This window comes from Lonchura striata, chromosome 1 (genome assembly GCF_046129695.1).
Source record: "Lonchura striata isolate bLonStr1 chromosome 1, bLonStr1.mat, whole genome shotgun sequence".
Lineage (NCBI taxonomy): Eukaryota > Metazoa > Chordata > Aves > Passeriformes > Estrildidae > Lonchura > Lonchura striata.
The window spans coordinates 104,869,241-104,888,916 of record NC_134603.1 but is presented as its reverse complement, the minus strand read 5'-3'; the positions used below and the strand labels follow the sequence as shown (position 1 = coordinate 104,888,916).

The following is a 19,676-nucleotide window of genomic DNA, read 5'->3' as shown; positions in this document are numbered from 1 at the left end:
ATCACAGAATCAGTGCCCAAGTTATAACTCTGCATTAAGAAAAGCAGTCACACGCCAGCACTCAGATAGTGAGCTGTATCTTGGTGTTCCTGCAGGCAGCATCTAAACTCAATGCTTCTATCACTAATGATGGCTTGCACTACAGAAGCCACCTCCCACTGGTGTTCAAGCCCCTGAGTGTTTCCTTCTTCAGATTTTGCACTGGTAATCTCAAGAGGCAGTTTACGTGAGAAATTATTCAAGTGCAACATTTTTGAAAGGTTGTGAATTATCTGAGGTGCAGAGAGCATGAGTTACTCAGCTGAAAATACTGTAAATCTGTGTATCAGATCTGACATACTAACTGCTATTTGTTAAGTGCTCTTGCTCTCTGCTTATTCACATCAATTAATTTACTAGTGAAATGTGGCTGTCTTCAGAGTGATAAGACAGCCATACCAAACACTCTTTTATCTCAACTATATTTTAATAGTGTTTGTAAAAGCTGAGGCAAAGAAACAAGGAGTGAAACTGCAGGAAGTTGAGATTGTTTTTAACCTAGTAGTGGGCTCCCATTTTAGGGCAATCTACTCCTCCAGAGTTAGATTATTGGAGTTGAAAATCAATGTGTTATTTAACAGGTGACACTTCCTACTACTTTAAATGTGCTGAGCAGTTGCATCAGCCAATTTTTATAGTTGTCTCATTGGTCATCTCATTCCTCAGAGCTCTCCTTCCACTCACCAGTAAATAAAACAAGAACTGAGGAAACAGTCCGCTCAAGCTGCCATAGCTAAGAAAGAAATACCATAAATATATCTAAGGTGAAGTCCAGAAACCTTAAGTACTTTATTTGCCAAACCACAGTATCTCCTATCCAGTTGGAGGTATGTGAACTCCTTTTTAAACCACTTTGCTTTGTTCCTGTGATCTATTACTTGTCTGAACTGTGCATCACTTCACTGATTTCTGAAAAATGAAATATTTTTAAATTTTCCAAACAATATGACAGTATACACATTGTTTAAATACGGAATGATATGGAAATAGTGTCAGTACTTTTCTACTATCTATATTAGAAGATAAGCATCCACCCTTCTCAATTCCACTATGTATACACAAGAGTTGGGAAATGGGCACTTCCTTCTGAGGTTTTCTTAGCATTTTATCTCTAATCAGCATGATAGGACTAGTCACCCTTTGTGCTTTTGCAACTGACTAGGCTGGCAAGGCAATACCTGCCTAATCTGTGGCTGTAGAGTCAAGCTGTCCAGTGCCATGTGGTTACCAGGCACTCATTTATTTAACATTACAGATGTTTCTGAGGAACATGTGAAAACATAAAGAAACATCTTCAAAATTACATCCCTCTATCAGGAGAAGTCACCACCTTGGGCTTTAACTTGTCTCAGGAAACAATTCTTAGTGTGAGGGCTTTTTCACCTCTATGGTGAGCTCTGCTGCAAGTGTCACTTGCTACTCCTTATCTGGAAGAAATTTCCATTTCCTTATGTCTTCTTGTCTAAAGTACTGCAAATCAGAGCAATGCAAGAATAGCTTTAAGTCAGGTAAACTTGTGCTGAGCAGCATTTGAACAGTCTATGAAATGAAGATGATCATCAATATTATATGAGACAGATAAAAATTTGCCTGAGGTACCAGGGTGCTCCAGCACATTTGTATAATGCAGGTGGTTACTATACAAACAGAACAGTCTGGTAAATATATGAGGAAGAATACTAGAACAAATTAATATAAGTAAATCAGTCATCTTTTAGTCTGTAGGACTTTTAGTGCTGAAGCCCTTGAAAACTGAATTGACTCTGAATTTGTTCAAGTGTAATCAAGAACATATACAAAGATCCTAGTCTGCAGATATTTCAAGAATTTTATTTCCCTAATCCAGATTTCTTCAAGTTTAGCATCCGATACAAATCAGATAGGTCATTCAATTGAAAAAAAACCAAAAGAACATTTGCATTCTATACACATGAAGTGGCAGAGAACTAAGAAAATAATGACCCTTCTGAAATAATACATCGCTAAAATTTGTTTTTGTGAAAACAACTCATGACTGATACTCTTAATGAAATGGCTATGAGACCTCACATTTTGTCACTTCATATATTCACATCCATGAGTGAAAAGGGTGGACAGAAGAATGGCTGCCACCATGATTCAGCAGCAGTTTTCAGTCTTCCCTCTCCCCTTGTCCCATGAAAGGAAAAAGTTGCAGAAAATCAGGCCTATGGTCTTCTGTGCAGCAGAAACCAATGCAGCTTTTCAGTAACAAAAGAAGGAGTTCAGACAGGCTGGTTGCAGACTGCAGCACAAATGCACACAGTTAAGCATCCCAATATTGGCTAAGGAGAAGGCAGAAGGAGAACATGCTGAACCATGGCTTGGCTTTTTATACTCCCTTGTCACTCACAGGCTAACAACAGAAAGGGAGAAGCAGCATGCTTGCACGCAATCAAGAAAATCTGGGGGCTGAACAGCAAAGCTGGAAGCCAGCTGTGCTCTTTTGCTTTCCCTTGTCCATAATTAGGCCATTTCATTGTTTCTCCTTTTCTCGCTGCTAAACTCCACTTGGAAAAGAAATGTCAGCCCACAAACTCAGCCATTTGGCACAGCTTGAAGAGAAGACAAGATGCCTGTGACATTTTAACAGGGTCACATCCCTATGTACTGAGCATCACACACAGAGAGCAAGTTTCTCCTTCGTACCTGCTCCCCTCTAGTTCTGTGTCTTATGCACTTCACTGAAAGGTCTCTGCCAGCTGCCTGATCCTCCATGCCAGTTCTAGCTTGACCATGTCCACAGCTCAACCTGGGACCTCTCAACCAGGTACATCTGATGCTTGGCTCCACAGAGAAGTTATGACATAAAAATGTCCTCAATTAAGTCCTGCTAGAAGACATTTTTCTCTGACTAATTTCAAGGTTGTTTTCTCAGTCATACAACCTCCCCCACCCATCACATAACCTGATGTGGTATCTAGTTTTTCCATGTAGGAGATCAATCCTATTTCTGCTTTTTGCCCACTCACAGTTCCATGTCTATAGAGTTTGACCTAATTATCCCTCAGCTACTTTACAATTTGCATTATAATTTGAATAAATCTGTGCAGTGTATTTATTTACTTTGACTTTTTCCTGCAGTGGAGATATTGTTGTGACAGAGCACACCAGTAAATCACACCCAGGATGTCAGGCTCCTTTAATTCCAAAGAGATTCCTTGCTCTTTGCTGCCTGCTGCCATTTTGCATGTAATTTAAAAACAGTAGGCAGCAATTGAACTCTCAGAACTCATTAATACATACAAGTCCTTCCAACAAAAAGAAGCAGACTAGAGACTATTTCTTCAAGGTGATGGCCAAATGTACCAAAGTTGCCTTTGATTTGTTTTGCCACTGATGCTTTTCAATCATATTGCTTCTCTTTATTTGCATGCTGTACTTGTTATGCTTCATATAATGTCTCTGTGTAAGAACACTAACAATCTAGCAGCAGCCTTTCATGCTAAACAAATTTATTTTTCAAGTCTGTTTTATGCCTGCCTTCAACAATTAACAGCTTTATAAATTACACCAATGAAGTACAACCTACGCTGAAAGGATACTGGAAGTTTTAATGAACATCTTTGTAGCTAATTAAACCTTTTGTACTGAGACACGTAGTCACGAAATATATCAAGTACAGTTAGGTGAACAACTATTTAGCAAGTAACTCAACTAAAGGAAAAAAAAAAAAAAAAGAAGGATAGTACTATAGTAATGTCCATGTTTTAAGAAAAGTCTCAGCTGAACTCTCCAACTTCTTACCTCTCCTTGCCAGACAGGGTTAACGGTGTTACATATGATCTTAGATCTTTTCTCCTGTCCATGATGAGGAAGGGCTGGGAAGATGCTATGTTTTCCAGGCTGGATGGAAATCTTCAGGTAAGGATCTGGATTGAAGAACATCCCCTTCTTCAGACCAAAAGCCTGGAAATCTGAAAGGTAAAGAACCAGATTATTTTTCACATTCCAGGAATCTCTTTGGGATGCTAGGAGCAGTGTTACAAACTCAAATAATATGGCAGGAATGTGAAAAAACTCACTATGTTTATTGTGACAGTGTAATGCCAAATCATAATGATCTTGTGATTTAGAATTTACAAATTATGACATAATGAAACCGCAAATTTACAGCCTGATTGTGCAGATTGATTCAGCTTCTAAATCAATATTTATGCAACTTCAAGTGATATACTGATTTTTCTAATAAGCTGAGCACTTGCTCAGCCTGACTGTAGTGGAAGGACTACTCTGAAAAAGAGATCCTGTCATTTAATGTCGACGTCATGACATTTGATACCCAATGGATGCCATTTTTCCTAGGTATCAATTTTACCACTTTACAGATCTTACCTTTTACATCACTTTTTTTCTATATGAGAAGTCATTTTACATTTTTTTCCCACTTTAAATAATTTTCTTTCCTGCATAGATTAACTTCACCTTAGGAAAACTCTTGTCTATAATATCCAAATTTTAAGCAGGGCTTTACTGTTTCAGAACTCCCAGGGAGCATAATATATGTTGCACACACAAAAAATGCCCAGGCACTTACTTGAAAATTTCCCCATAACATTCTGAAGAAAGACAAAATGCCTGTTATGATCTGTCCCTGTGAAGCTGATGAAATGCAAACTAATCTGCTGGTATATCATTAATTTTGGCTCAACAGACACAGACTGACCCCTTTGGTCTTCTCTTTTTTCAGATGCATTTCTAAGCTTTCTTTGGAACATATAAGCACTTACTCCTATTAGTGAGTTCTGTAGCTAATTTATTTTCCACAACTCTTTGCATGGAGATTCTTCTCTCTTTAAAGCTTTATTTCACATCGAGCTATAAGCACTGTATTGCATTCTGCCTATTTCCTCTTGCTGTATTGGAGAGATAAAATGTATTAGACATAATGGTTTCTAAAACTGCATAGAAGCATACCTAAACATTCAATTTAAACACATATTTTTTCTTCTGGCAGTTTTAGAAAACATTAATTTTCACAGTCTTCTAATTCTCTTCTGATTAAAAACCCAATTATTCTGGCAGGTTGTGGGAGACCATGAAAAACCCTCAAGGCAGATAATTTGGATGACTCTGAAAATCATATGCACTGCACACCATCATCAGTATTTTTTTCCAGAAAATAGCTATATCAAACCCAGTTGTGTGTTGCTCCCTTAACATATGGTAATAGCACAATACAATAACACAATAAAATGTGCAAGTTGAAAATAATTGCTATTCTTTCTGTAGGTTTTAATCATCTCTTCCACCACACAATTCATGTTGCAGATATTCAAAAACTGTTGGACAGATGGTCCTGAAACAGGCTGTATTTTAAGAATCTCATTCTTGAGACATTCTCTAACAAAAAAAAAACACCAAAAAAACAAACAAACAAAAATAGAGGACATCACTACTAAGAGCTTATTTGAAAATACATTGCTGAAACTATGTATAGTCACAGTCCTAGCAATCCTATTATCACAGAAAGAAAATGATCTGTTTCAAAAAGATAATACTGATTTCCCCCCTACCTCCTTTTGTTTTCTGAATGCACAATCTCTGTGTAACTAGCATGTATCTCATCTAACAGCCCTACTGAAATTCTATATGGCAAACTCTTTTGCTTTGGAAGTTTTACTGTTAGAAATACATTCAAGATATAGAAATCAAGTTTGCAAAATGAGTATGAATGACCAAGACTAGCAATGCATTAGCTCAGGCTGCTAACATATGAGAGGAGAGAAAGATCTCTGGGATCTTATTTTGTTTCTCTCTGATACTTCCTCAAAAAAGCCTGAAACTGAAATATTCATTGCTATATATGTTTCTGGGTTGTTCTTTTTTTCCTTCAAAGAGAGAGACCATGCTATCTTTGGGTACCACTGAGTAACAAAATAATCTACTGATAGAAAATACCTAGCACTCAATTATGTATACTTATAGATCATGTATCATAAAGAAAATACATTGAGGATGACCTACCAGCCTCTTTCCAGTTATGGGAATTAGAGCACAGCCATGAATATGAAGATACTCTTAGCCTCAGTTAATGGTCTCATTTTTGTATTCGAATGACGAAAAAAAAGTAATTTAGCAAAACACATGGCACAAAATTTTATTTGTCTAATTTTCTTACTGAAATTACACAGTACAACAGACTTTTTTTTAAATAAAGTCAATTAGAAACTTAAATGTTATTGTCCAAAGTAAGAATATGGCTAGCAGAATTAGCTTTTCTAATGACAAATATCCCAATTATATATCTCACCACAAATTCTCATCGCTGTGTAAAACAGAGCATCAAAACTGAAAAAGCTCTTAATAAAGCTACATGGATATCTGCAGACAAGCAGTACTTCATTCCAATTGAAGCAAAATCTATCTGTAAGTCCTGTAACTATCTGCTGTAACTTGCTGCTGTAACGCTTACCGCTCCAGCATAACTCCCCAACAGAAGGATCACAGCCATTCTGCCTTGCCAAATGCAAATATTTTTCTCTATCATATTCAGAAAAAGGTTCAGAAGATACTAAACCTTTAAGTGAAGGTCTGAAGCTAACCAAATTTAAATATTTGGTTGAATGAATGAATTCCAGATGGCTAGGACATACCTTGCTGTATGTACACAGTAATTTTAGAGTACATTTCTTGGAGGCATATGAGGAAATGCTACAAAGATAACTCATCTACAGTTTGCAAAGGTGTATTTTCATCCAGTCTCCTAAAAAAATATACCATATCTTTAATAACATACCATATGTTAGTTTCTCATTTAGTCGTAAATCACACTTTAGTATGAAAGAGGTTATATACATCTAACAATTTAATGTCAGGCCATCTCTCATGACAGATGACAGAAGGAAGAAATCCAGGTAAAGACAAAGTAATTACAGCCTTTCAATGACACAGAGTTGCACTACTTTTAAGTACATGCATTCTGTTTCAGCTAGGCTCTCTTTACTGGAGAAAAATGGCTTGTACTAACTGCTGCCTGCTGCTGTCCCTAAGTGACTTATGAATTTGTTCCAACTCCAGAGTTTTCTTTCTATATATGCTAATCTCCAGGTGCCTGGATGACACCTAAGGAAGCTTTACACTAGGTCACTTGCATGCACATACTCTATGCCCCAAAGGTGTGCTGTAGACTTCCCTGTCTGCTTTATAAAGGAACATTTAGCAAATCTATTCACCATGAAGCATCACAAACTTTGTGGCACTGGTGACTGGGTTTGTGTTGGAGACTATTTTTGTGGTGAACCAGTGTATTTATTGGAGCCAGGTGGGGATGTAAATTCCAACCAAACAGCTAGAACACATCTGTGTTTCACAATGTTTGATTTTGCCTCAATACAAATCATTAAGCTTTCAAAAGACTCAGAAAAGTCACTTTTTGTCATGCTCAGCAAGGAGATTCTCTGACAGTAATGATGAAATACCATAAAGATATTTCAATTCCCTGCAGACACAGCAAGTATTCAACCAGACCCATGCTCCATATAGGAGCATGACAGAAAAGGATGGAGAATCAGATAGAGAACCAGACTCTGGAGCAATCTGTTATCTAAATTAATTACATTTAGTCTGGTCATCAATATGTCAGGAGTAAGTTAAGGGAGCTTGAAGCTGTTCTCCCCAAGGGATAAGAAGACTTTGCCAATGGAAGTTTCCTAGAAATAACACACAAGGCTATTCTGTGCAGTTTATAGATGTGTCTTAAGAAGACTCAGTCCCTCTAGTCTCCTGATGGTTCATATTCTACTGAATATTCTACTGAAGATTCCAGAGTCTACAACACAACAGATCAAAGAAAAGTAAGTAGCAGAGCTACTAGTTGTGAGAAACTGATACTGACTGATATTTTAAAATAGATGGCAAATTCCTTTCAACAACTGCCAAATATTGAATGTTCTTTGTGTTCCCAAGCACCATCTAAGTGATGATAATTGATGTCTTGCAATTATTTATACTGGCTCTTATGCAGAGGTTATTAACCCTAAGAAATTCTATGGTCAACCCACCAAATTCACATTTTTTATATTTAGCATACTAGCCTCATGATCTCAGAACCAGGAAATGAGACATATTCCTTATGAGCCATCTGACCCCCTGAGGGAGTGAAGACATCTTGAGTTACGTCAAACTTGCCCAGAATATACCTAAAGCCAGAACTAATGAAGTTCACAGGACACTGGAAAGACGCCGGTCTTACTGGAATGACCACGGTCAATTTAGGTTATGATCTAGCCTGAAGAATACCAAAATGGAATTTATTCTATGATCTGTTCATTAATGGCAGAAAGTAAAAATACTGTCATCTTACTGTAGTTCATGTACCAAAGCACAATAAACCATCTTCATAATCCATCACAACTAAAGAGTTGCAAATTAGAATGTCAATGGACATCTCCATCACTTCCCTTCAGATTTCAAGAGCTATCAGCTCTGGTTCTGACACCAAAAAAACATACTTGAACAGGACTGGTATCTGGACAGACTACCAATGAGGGAAGGTAATTTCCAGGGTGCTGATATGTCAGTGGTTTTTTTTGTAGACCTTGGACAGGATAAGAACCTGTCTAAGAGTGCAGCAGTTCAACTACTGAGCTGAGCTACATAAGATATAGGCATGGCTTCAAAAAAAGGAACAACAAAACTCTGCTTACTCAAGATTCAATGGGAGGCACATAGGCTGCCTCTCAGTCATGTGCTTTTAAAAGAATACTTTTAGTTACTGTCAGTGGAACAATATTTCAATAGTAAGAGCACAGCAATATTGCATTTACTAAAATGCCAATTTGACTCATAAAGCAGTGTATGACACCAAGCTTCATTTGGCAATCACCTCTTTGGAAGAAGGTGAGCATGGATTTGCAGAAGTATTGCATCTGGTATAATTTAGATTTCAAGAAGCAAATATTAAGGAATCTATTCTAGAAATCAAACAGTAATGTGCAATGATAGGAAGTATTAAAATCCAACACAGCAAACAAATGCAGGGGAATTGAGAAAGATACTACTTGAAGTACAAGAGATGATTGACTTGATCAGCTACTGAATGAGATTCTGCAACTGATGATATGCAAAAGGTTAAATAAAATGCTTCTTTTTGCTCTCAGCAATTACTTTGAAAGACTTCACTTTCATTTTAAAATAAAATGCAGGGGAAAAAAAAGAAAGGGCTAGCGTAGTTGCACAGGAAGGTTTTTTAAGGTCTGAGATTAAAAAAAAAAAAAAGACTAAGTGGATCAGATAAACCAAAACATTTCTGTCACAAGGCTCCCAGGCAAAACATTAAAGACAGTAAAAAAGAGAAGAAAATATTTTTTTCTAGCTGTAAATGCTTCAAAGAAAAACAAAAGGGTTTCTCATTTGTTTAAAGAAAGGGCAGTAGAGGTATTAGGAAGAAAATAGGTGCATTAATAAATGACAAACAGTAGTAGAATTAATTATCCCAAAATGTCTGAGAGACAGGCTACCTTTTTAATCATCTTTAATCATCAAGAAGGAAAACAGAGAAAATCTGAACCATTAATATGAACAGCTTATCAAGCAAGGGAGTGTTTTTATCACTGCAAGTGATTAACCACCGAAGCAAAGTACCATCTTGGTGTCTGTCCTCAGATCCTGAACACACACTTGTCTGTGAGATATGTCTGAGCCACTCACACAGAACTCACCACCATGGGATAAGGTGTCCTGTGTTAAATAGGAGAACGGAGAAGTCAAATTCAAAGCCTTCTGAGGCCTTTCAAACTGCTAGTCTAGGCATACTTCATAGGCACAATGTGTACTAGACGTGGTCAAAAGCCACCTCACTTTGACACAAGATCTGACAAGTAAGAAAAAGGTGTGGGATTAGTAGCTATTAAATCAGTCACTAGGATTTTAAAAAATCGTTGGAAAATAAAGTGCATTGAATATCTGCATTCTGATCAAGAATTTCATGCTAATAACTACTGTCAGAGTGACCCTTAGTAGATCTTATACTATTTTCAGTTGTGATTTATGCTCTAACTTCTATAAACTGACAACTGTTATTACTTTAATACCTGGCCTGAAAGACACAAAAACAACCGACAAGATTCTCTGCGATGTGTGATGGAGATAAATGCCTGAATGTTTGTGAAATATTCAGATCTTCTGGTAATTTGTTCCGCAAGGACACTTTTAAATAAAGTGTGCAAAAACATGAGATATGTGAAATATTAAAGCCTGAAAAAATTTATTTGATGCAGCTTAGAGCTAGGAGGCATATTATGCAAACCTTATGATAACACTTTCTAAATATACCAGCCAACAAGACTGGTTTTAGGAGCTTTCAGCAAATGCATTATGCTGCTGTTAAACCATGAACCTGCAAGTGAAGTCGCTGGTACATCTCAGAAAACTTAGCACATTTTTCCTTCTGTACTTCATGCAAGAGAGCTCTGATGCTTTTCAGCCACCTTATCAGAAGTGTGACATTCACTGGTAACAGTGGAAAAGGCATGTTTGAAAAGTAATAGCAAAGTGGACTGCAGAGTTTCCCTTAAAGGCTTTTTACAGTCTAGCTAAATTATGCTTAAAATATTTCTCTTGGTATTTTAAATAATGAAAGCTATAGTAATAGAGTCATCGTAAAAATTATTAAGAAGCTTAATCATGGGAAATTATCTTCTTTGAGACCAGTGTTGCCAGTGAACCTATTAATCTAAACCAGCCTTTCACAGGAACAACTTCTAATCTTCAAGGAAGCAAACATGAAATAAAAAACTCTCCTAGTGACATAGTGCAAACTCTGTTATTTCCATTCTCAAGAAGCTAGTCATATTCTTGTGCCTTGAAGGATCATTTTACACCTTTTTCATTGTTTGACATTTTTATTCAATCCAGAAATCTTTTCTCAAAAATACCCTCCAGTGAAACAGTTGAATTTTGTCCAACCAAATACTCAATAAACTACAAAAAGAATAAAGCACTTTGTCAACAGCTTTTTAGAAAAAAGACCTGTTTCCACACACAGTTCATTTTAACATAGGGTCTCACTGGACTCTCTCAGTGGTAGAGAAAGCAATACAAGTCAGCTGAAATGCACTCATGTTGCTCAGGATTTCTTATGATTTGGCCTACTTTGAGATTTTTCTCTCCCACTCTAATAACTTTTTCTTCTAAAAAAATTATATGGCAGAAGGCATAGCTCTTCTTGGATTCTTCAGATTACAGACTGCTTAGGGCATGATTCCTCTGTGTTGGTGCAATGGGCTCCAGTCACACTAATGACACTCCAGCAATCTTTTTTTAACTGCAACTAAATCAACCATAATCTGGAAATCTAACTTTTAAGTAATGACTGTATTAACTAATGACTGGAAATGACAGTATACCAAAATATAGATATTGAAAAGGAAAACTCTGTATGAGGGACATGGACTTGTGACAACAGAGAGATTACTGCTGGGATAGCAGTGCAAATGGAAAGGAATTCCAGTTCCTTCTGATGCTTCTGGGACGTCTGTCTTGATCTGCATTTTATTAACTGAATAATAGATATAGGAATAGCAATAATTTTGCTTTGAGAGAGACAAGATTTTGTTGCTGTGGTGTTGACTAAGAAGGTAATTAAAAAATCCTTGTGATGTGTTAATCTGTTCATTTCAGAAAGATTGAAATGGAACTATTTTGATAACTTAGATTTTTGATAAAATAATTGCCAAATTATTTTATCAAAGCTTTTCACATACCTGGCTGTGATGATGTTGTTAATATGGATGCTACATATATGCAGATAATTGCTTGTGAATCACAGGGATAAGATATCTCAAATGTATCATGAGGTATGGTCTTTATATACTTTAAATCAAGCTGTAAATTAAATACTCTAGTTTATAAAAGAGCCCAGTTACACCACATTTTACTCCTCTTGACACCTCCTGGCTTACTAGGCCAATGAATCTGAGAGAATGAAAAACTTTAACTAGTTCTGGGCCACATTTTCTGTTTAAGATTATTTATGGCCATTAAAAATATTAAGTCCACTTCTTTATTTCTGTTGAGCTAAACCTGTTGTTTTATCAACTGATGGGTGGATGTCCAGTGTGCAACTTGGAAAAAGTAAGTAATGTGTTAAAAAAGCCTTGCCCAATGTCAGTCTTATCTACCAAAACCTCTCAAGAACCACAATGGCTGACTAATTTGGAAAAGCACTGGCATGCATTGTTAATTGAAGGAAGCTTGAAATAAATCATATGGCTAACACTTAAACGCCTATGTTTGTAAACCTTTTGAACTAGGGTAACACTTTTTACTCTGTGCTACGTGCTCAGAGAATTTCCAAGTCAAGTCAAGCATTTTTCTTTTGATCTTCCAGGAGCTAAAAAAACATGGAAACTAACCAGTAAGCATAAGACTCCAAAATAAGAGTCATGCCCATAACCAGACTCTTTTGACAAACTGGTTTCTGTCTACAGACGTAATTTACATGTTCTTACCAAAGCTAGATCAAATGGTTACTAGCTGTAACATGGAAACATATTTAGCCTTTAAAACCTGCAGTGACATGCCAAGTAATGAGGCTAAGCCTCACCTATCTTCATGCAATGCAAATGAGTGAGAGCAGTCTTCTGGCTCAAGAAGTCTGAGAGTCACTTTTGAGCAATATAGAGAACCTTCTGCACCACAGCACATGGATCTGCCTCAGGTCCAGACCATGACTGTGGAACGTTCTTTCCAAGGAACAGAGTACTACCACAAATCCCATTTTGCTCTCTAAATAAAGCACATGCCTTTGATCTTGCTTTCCATGACTTACATGTTTAATTGTAAACAGAAAAACCTAATATGGCCCCAGAACTCTACTTGAACAAGCTACTTCAGCGCATAAATCTCATTGAAGGAAATGAGTGTGGCACTAATAACAGATATTAATTCTCTGTCTCAGCATCACTTCTAGAGCGACAGACAAAAAAAGGTCCTAGTAACTTCACTCCCAAACCCTTTGGGCTTAAAACTTACTTATCAGCAGTGACTTACCTGACAATGAAAAACTTATCAGTCTCCGACTTCCTTGTCCCTGGACTGAGTCTTCATTGGTGATGCTTTTAAAAATCTGCTGGGAGACAAAGAATTATGAGAAAGAGTAGTCTCCAACAACTCTTGAACAGAGAATTGCTTAGTAACTGTCTTTTTTACAGATTTTTAGTTTTACAACTAAGAATCAATTATATGACCAGAGTTCAAAACCATGTTTTTATCTAGGTAATTATTTAACCATTAATGGCCTAAGTCATCCCTGCCTAAAAGCTTTCTCTTAAAAAAACAGAATGATGTAAAAATACTACTGTAATTTGAAATAAAGCAGTTCTTCACTCAAAAATGAACTACTTATTAGTCAAGAGATAAAAGTAGTACATAAGGATGGGGATGTGGCTAGCACCTCTTGAAACAACTTCCATCTTTATAATACCTTATTACTCGTGTGGAAAATCTTATTACAGAAGGTTTATTGCATACCATTAAGAAAGACTTCTGAGAGATTACTAGTACCCTGCACAAAAAAACCACTGTGAATTATGCTAACAATATGCATTGAGGGTGAATTGGAAAAAAAAAATTAAAATCCATAGATTACTCTTTGTACTCCACAGTTCAGTTTTTAATGTCAGTCTTTGGTTCAGCAAATTTATTGGTGATCTGCTGTTGTGCAAATTAGGCCCCAAGCTGCCTTCTGCCTGTGATCAGAACTGGGAAGCAAGAACACCCATGGGCCAGTGACTGGGGCATTAGGCCCCACCAGCAGCAGTTTTTGTGTGGAGTCCCTGAGCAGGGCAGAGGAGATGCCATCGGATGTCAGACTCCAAGCTCAGCAGGGAGGTGGTGCTATGAGTACTGCTTCCCACCGACTTTGGAGTCAAACCATGTGCAGCTCTGCCCCCGGGAAGCAGCAGCTCCATGTCACTCCTGCCACTCAGCTTTCAGCCAAAAAAGAAAAACAGTGTTTATGCAGTGAAGTTCCAGTTTCTGGTGGGAAACAGTAACTGAAGTCCCACTCAGCTGTGACTCATTGCTCGGTATATTAAATATTGTGTAGTCAAGCTTAACTTAGAAAACAAGCTGCTCTCTGCCCCCAGATAATGCAAAACCTGGGCAAGTGAGTACTTAGCCCAGCTAGCAGGGATTAAATAACCTCACATGGATGAGACCTAGATCAAAAACCCATGGACGAATTTAGACATCCTTATAAAGTAATGGGTTCTGCTGGACCTGACTTTTAGTAATAATAATTTTGTTTCTTCCAGATTATCTAAATGGGATAAAAGATACTGAGCAGGGCAGGACTATGAATAAATTCCAGTAGAAACATCCCTATTGGATCACAGCTAATTAGTTGCAGTTGCACTACTGGCCTTCTCAGCAAAGTAGGTTTCAACATGTTTACTGAAGCCGCTACTGATTTCTGTACAGACAGACATTTAAAGCAGAATATATATGACTATGAGAATTTTATGACAAGACCTCAACAATCTTTACCAGCCAAAGTTGTGATCCTATCAAGAAACGGTGACATTTCATTGTCAAGACATATTTTTCATATTATGTAACTGCCTGATAATTATTACACATTATGCTTTAATGCTTACTTTTATGGTCTTTTCATGATTTTGTCGAGGATATAATGGGGCCAACCAACCCAGATATGCACACATGTACAAAAGGTGCTTTTTTCTAGTCCTTTAACATTTTTCTGGAGTTTTATTCAGACCTGCTATGTACGTCATATACCATGCTAGTATGAATAGTTCAGCAGACACTCTGAACAAACCAGGATGGATCTGATGGGGTCCTGCAAACCTGTTCAAACCTTAAACATATTTGCTATTAAATGACCCTTCAGGGGTTATATCTACATTAGTGAAACTATATTGAGACAGTCATAATAGACTGTTGTAACAAATCTTGATAGAAAGCAAAGCACCCTCAGCATGGTCAAACTTGCACTAGCAAAGCTTGCCATTTATTCAAGGGGAGTAATAACACATCCAGTCCCGTAAGTCAAACAACAATAAAATAAATTTATTTGCTCCTGAAGGGTCCACCTGTTCTGTGAAGCAGATGCACCCCACAGTGTCCTGTCAAATGCTCACCTTTCAGCCATACAACCAGGGGTACTAAAAGCCAGCCCTGCTGTGTAAACGAGTTCCACCCTCAGTAGCTGACCCCTGCATAACTACCTCAGATGCAGCACTACATCAGCATGCCAGCCATTTTGAGAATACCTAGCAATTAACCTTAGCAAAATGAAACACTTAATGGAAGCTTTTCCAATTTTCTTCCTGGCCAGGTGGACAAGGAAGGGAATGTACAGCAGAAAGGCTGAAGGAGAGAAGCTTTTGTCCTTTGGTTTGAGACCTGTGATTCACCATTAAAAACGTCATACAACTGAGCCTCCTGTGTAGCTGTATCATCACAAACCTGTGCTCCTCATCCTCCAGTGGTCTGAAGGCACCGGTCTGCACTCTCCTCACAAACACACAGCACCCTCTCACCCATGAGAAGCATGCCAGGGCACATGCCAGAGCAGGCTCAGGAACACACAAACATCCTCTCTCAAAGAATAGGAAGGGTAATAGGAAGGCAATGAAAGTCGTTATACTTTAATATTGGCATTTCAAGAAGTCAGAAGGAACAGCAAGGAAATAAGGGAGACAAGTCTTCCAACATTAAGTCTGATTTTCTTAAAATAAGAAGAGCTATTTGCTGCAGTTTGGATTCACTGTTTTCTAATGCAATACCAGACAGTCCCCAGTAATGAGGACAAGGCTGCACTTGATGTAGAGTAGGGAAAAAGAGCATGAGTGGTCACCAGAGCTCATCAGCAGCCACATCAAATGGGTTTCATAGTATCTTCAGGCCTGGGATAGGGATGTGCACAGGTCATAGTGCTCCTGCTTGCCATTCATCATGGCAAGGAAATACAGACTGATTTTAGTGGCTGTAATATAATTACATTGGGAGTTTTATCACTGTAAGTAAACCTTGAATTTAGTCATCAGGAGGTAAAAACCCTCCTATCTTCTCAACTGCCACTTAAAACAAAGTTAGTCGACAGACAGACAACATTCATCTCATCACTTGACATCCTATGGGCTTGAAGTCCTTCCCATGAAAAGGAGCAAATGTCATTTTCCCTCAATAACTTCTCAGTTTTTCATGCCATTGAAGTGAGAGCTCAGTTGGAATTAGCTTAATCTTTTTAGTTTATAATGCCATTTTTTGCACATTGTGCAACCCAGCCTAATTTTACAGGTACTGCTGATACAAAACAGAATGAATGTGCTTTTACTACACACTTCTGCTGTATTTAGACATGAAGATGGGACATGAACTTTAAGCCTAGCTGAATCTCTCTCCAAAAACCAAATGTTTCTTGAACTGGATTCAAACCTCCTTTTGATTTCTTTTAATGTAATTGGAGCCAGTATCATTGCCACTGATGTCAGCACATACATTCAAACACTAAGAGAAGCATCAGTACTTCTTTTATAATATTCTCTAGTAAACACACACTGTAAAATCTTCTGATCTGTGATAGAGTTTCCCAACCTCTAAAGCAAAGCAAAAGATGACTACCAGCACTGGTGATTGCCAACTGTGAAACATGGGAAGGTACTTGAGGCCAGACTGAAGCCTGTTGGGACTTGCTGACCTCAGGAAACAGTCCAGCTTTGGTAGTGCTTTTCGTTTTTGCAGTACACAGAAAAAAGAAGACTGAAAGCTAAAAATAATAGTCTTGTCCTGGAATCACTTTTCCTTGTGAGTAGTTCCTGCAAATGCTAGAAGGAAGTTATGTGACCCTGAATAAGAAAGAAGGCAGGTTTCACACAAGGAAAGGGTGCCCTTGAGGCACCCTTTCTCTTTAGCCATGGTATGTGTTATGAAAAAAATAATCATTTTGAGAAAGCCCAGAGTTCTTGCTGAGGCAAAATTCCAAGCGTATCACTAAAAATTTGTCTAAGCAAAAAGCCAGAAAGAACTAATTAAAAATATCTCCTAAAATACCTTTCCCTTCACTAATCTACCTAAATATGTGAAAGAGTTATAAGGACAATATTCTTCCTCCTGAAAATAAAGTGGCTTACAGGGCACCCTTAGGATGCCCCTATTTAACCTCCCTGTTGCTCTAGGTTATGATGAGGCAAATACCTCTTGACACAGCTGCAGTGTAAATATGGGTCTGAAAGTTAGGAAGAAACTAATTGTTGTAACTGTGTTTACCTGGTGCTGTACTAGCAAACCTGCTTTTGGACATCGCAGTGGCACCACAGTAATAGCGCAGCATTGCTGCCAAAACGTCTTTTGCAGCATTAAATTCCTTTTATCATGTTGTCTATTGTGCAGCAAACCTTAACAATTCTTAAAGTCCTGCTGATACAAAACAGGATAAATATGATTGTATTATGTGCATCTACCACAGCTAGATATGTACAGCTGACAAATACAAACACTTACTCCTTTTCCCACACACAGCACAGGAAAATACTCCTATGTCTTAGTGCTCTGTAGCACTCCTCCTCTCCAGAAGGAAAAGGATTTCTGTCTTCCACCAGAAGAGGACATTTTTGGCCACTGTGCTTGCATGAAGAGATTCAACAAAGCTAAGTGAGTTTTCTTTTCCTACAAGTAGAAGAAACATCTAGATTAATTAATCTCAGTGTTCATTGACAGCCAAAGCACTTCTGAATCAGTAGCTTCTGCTGCAAAAGAATGGTGGCATTTAACTGATCCCTCCTCCCACAGGTCAGTACTTCTTTTATTTTAACAGTGGGAATCACAGTGATATTAAAATCAGTGCTGCACTACATGTTTGCTTTCATTGACTTTATATCATGGATGTGACCTCAATATAATATATACTGAGCCATGGACATGGCTCAATATAATCAAGTTCCCATTTTACAAGATGCTAATTAAAACCTAGAATATTTTACAATGATAGCACAGATTGTAACTGCAGTAATATATAACACAAACAGTCAGCTACTGTAAACTTGCAAGGCTCTAGCTGGGGCAATATTATGTATTTGTGAGAGCTTTTCTTTTAAAAAGTAGATCTAAGGACATATTAAAGTATTCAGAAAAGCTCACACTTCCAAGTAGTACTCTCCAGACCTATAATCAAGTCTACAATGAAAGAAGGCTGGAAACCACAAACGTAAAGCAGCAAAATACTTTCTGTTTGTACACACTGGCTCTGAGGATGAAAAGCAGTAGATTAGAGCATTGTGAAAAGGGAAGGCTACAATCCATGCTTGGTTCAAATCAAAAGTGAAAAATAGACTCAACTTAGCCCCAAACCGTGCATCAGCAAACAGAAAAGGTATTGCTAGATGTGACAGAGCTAAAAATGTGGTATTGCAGTGCAAAAGACAGGCCATCCAGTCACTGCCTGCAGTGTGCTTACTTCAAGCTCCAGTTCTCTGTTTTCTGCTTTTCAAGACCACTGAACTTGCCAGTAGATTTAAAGCAAAATAAGTAAGGTTAACAGCCTTGCTGATTTCAGTTTAAACCAACTTAGAGCCATTGTTTTAATAGACCAGAATGTACATGGCACAGGAGTCCAGAACAGTCCTCAAAATTTTTTCTCCGCTAACCTATTTCTGTTGGCTTTTACTGTTTCACTCTTGACTTCACTGAATGCTTAACATTAGGTTAACCCTTCAAAATAAGTGGAAAAAGGCTTACATTTTCCACAGCCCGGCCATCAAACATCTTATCACAGTAAGAGAATATCAGACATCATCCTGAGTTTAAACTTCATATACTAGCATCTTCTTTAGAGAGGGAATTCCTCAGTAGATCTGCAAATGGGTGAATATTCCTGTTTCCTCCCAGGTGCTGAATTTAAACTGTTTTGTACAAAATTCACTAAGCAAACACAGACTAAGTGCCTCCTTTCACACCATCACTTGGCTTCTTCAGTGAAGAAGCTGCTCTGGGATGTAAGGGGCAAATTCTGAAAGGAACAAAGGTGGATCTGAGCTCCCTGACTGTTGCTGAGAGCATTATATCTGTCTATAATCCCAGGCACCACTTTGAAAATCTACCCCTAATTAGTGGCAGTGCTTCAGCTACAACCCCCACTCTGCTAACAGAATTATCCAGCTCTTGAATGCAATATATTCCACTTATCCTGTTAGCTTGTTAAGGCATTGTGCTGGCACAGTGGTATTTTTCTATCAGGTGCTTCCAAACAGCTGCCAGCTTCTCTGGCAGCAGCCTAACTCCTGCTGGGCGCTCTGCTGCCGGCTCTGCCTCCCTGAAGGACTGTGACCACACACACACAGAGGCTTCCCCATGTGCCATGGTCAGCAGCATTCCAGCCTTGTAATATACCACCTTCTCAATGCCTTTCCCTAATTAAATTGAGAACCTGCCTTTTGTGGGCATATGACAATTGCCTGCTCTCTGCAGAACACATCTTTTGCCCCACCCTGCAGCAGTGTTTATTGATTGCTTTATTTTTCCCCAGGAGACAGAATTTTTTCATTCCAAAAACTCTTGTCCTAGAAACCTCTGAAATAGGTAGCAAGGAAGTGAGTAAACATTTTTACCCTAATGGAAAATGTTATGAGTTCTTTCACCAGATTCTAGATTACAAA

The 19,676-nt window shown here is 38.0% G+C and overlaps 1 protein-coding gene across 6 annotated transcripts in view; it reads right to left on the bottom strand.

The window, feature by feature from the left end:
• HECW1 (HECT, C2 and WW domain containing E3 ubiquitin protein ligase 1) overlaps positions 1-19,676 on the bottom strand; it is a 254,314-nt gene that overhangs the window by 82,792 nt on the left and 151,846 nt on the right. For 4 of the 6 annotated variants that reach the window (XM_021531969.3, XM_021531967.3, XM_021531973.3 and 1 more), the window contains 2 exons: positions 13,051-13,129; positions 3,805-3,974 (listed from right to left, as the gene is read on the bottom strand). In XM_021531969.3, coding sequence (XP_021387644.2) covers positions 3,805-3,974; positions 13,051-13,129 — 249 coding nt within the window. The remainder of the gene's footprint in view (positions 1-3,804; positions 3,975-13,050; positions 13,130-19,676) is intronic. The other 2 variants (XM_021531974.3, XM_021531968.3) reach the window with 1 other exon arrangement.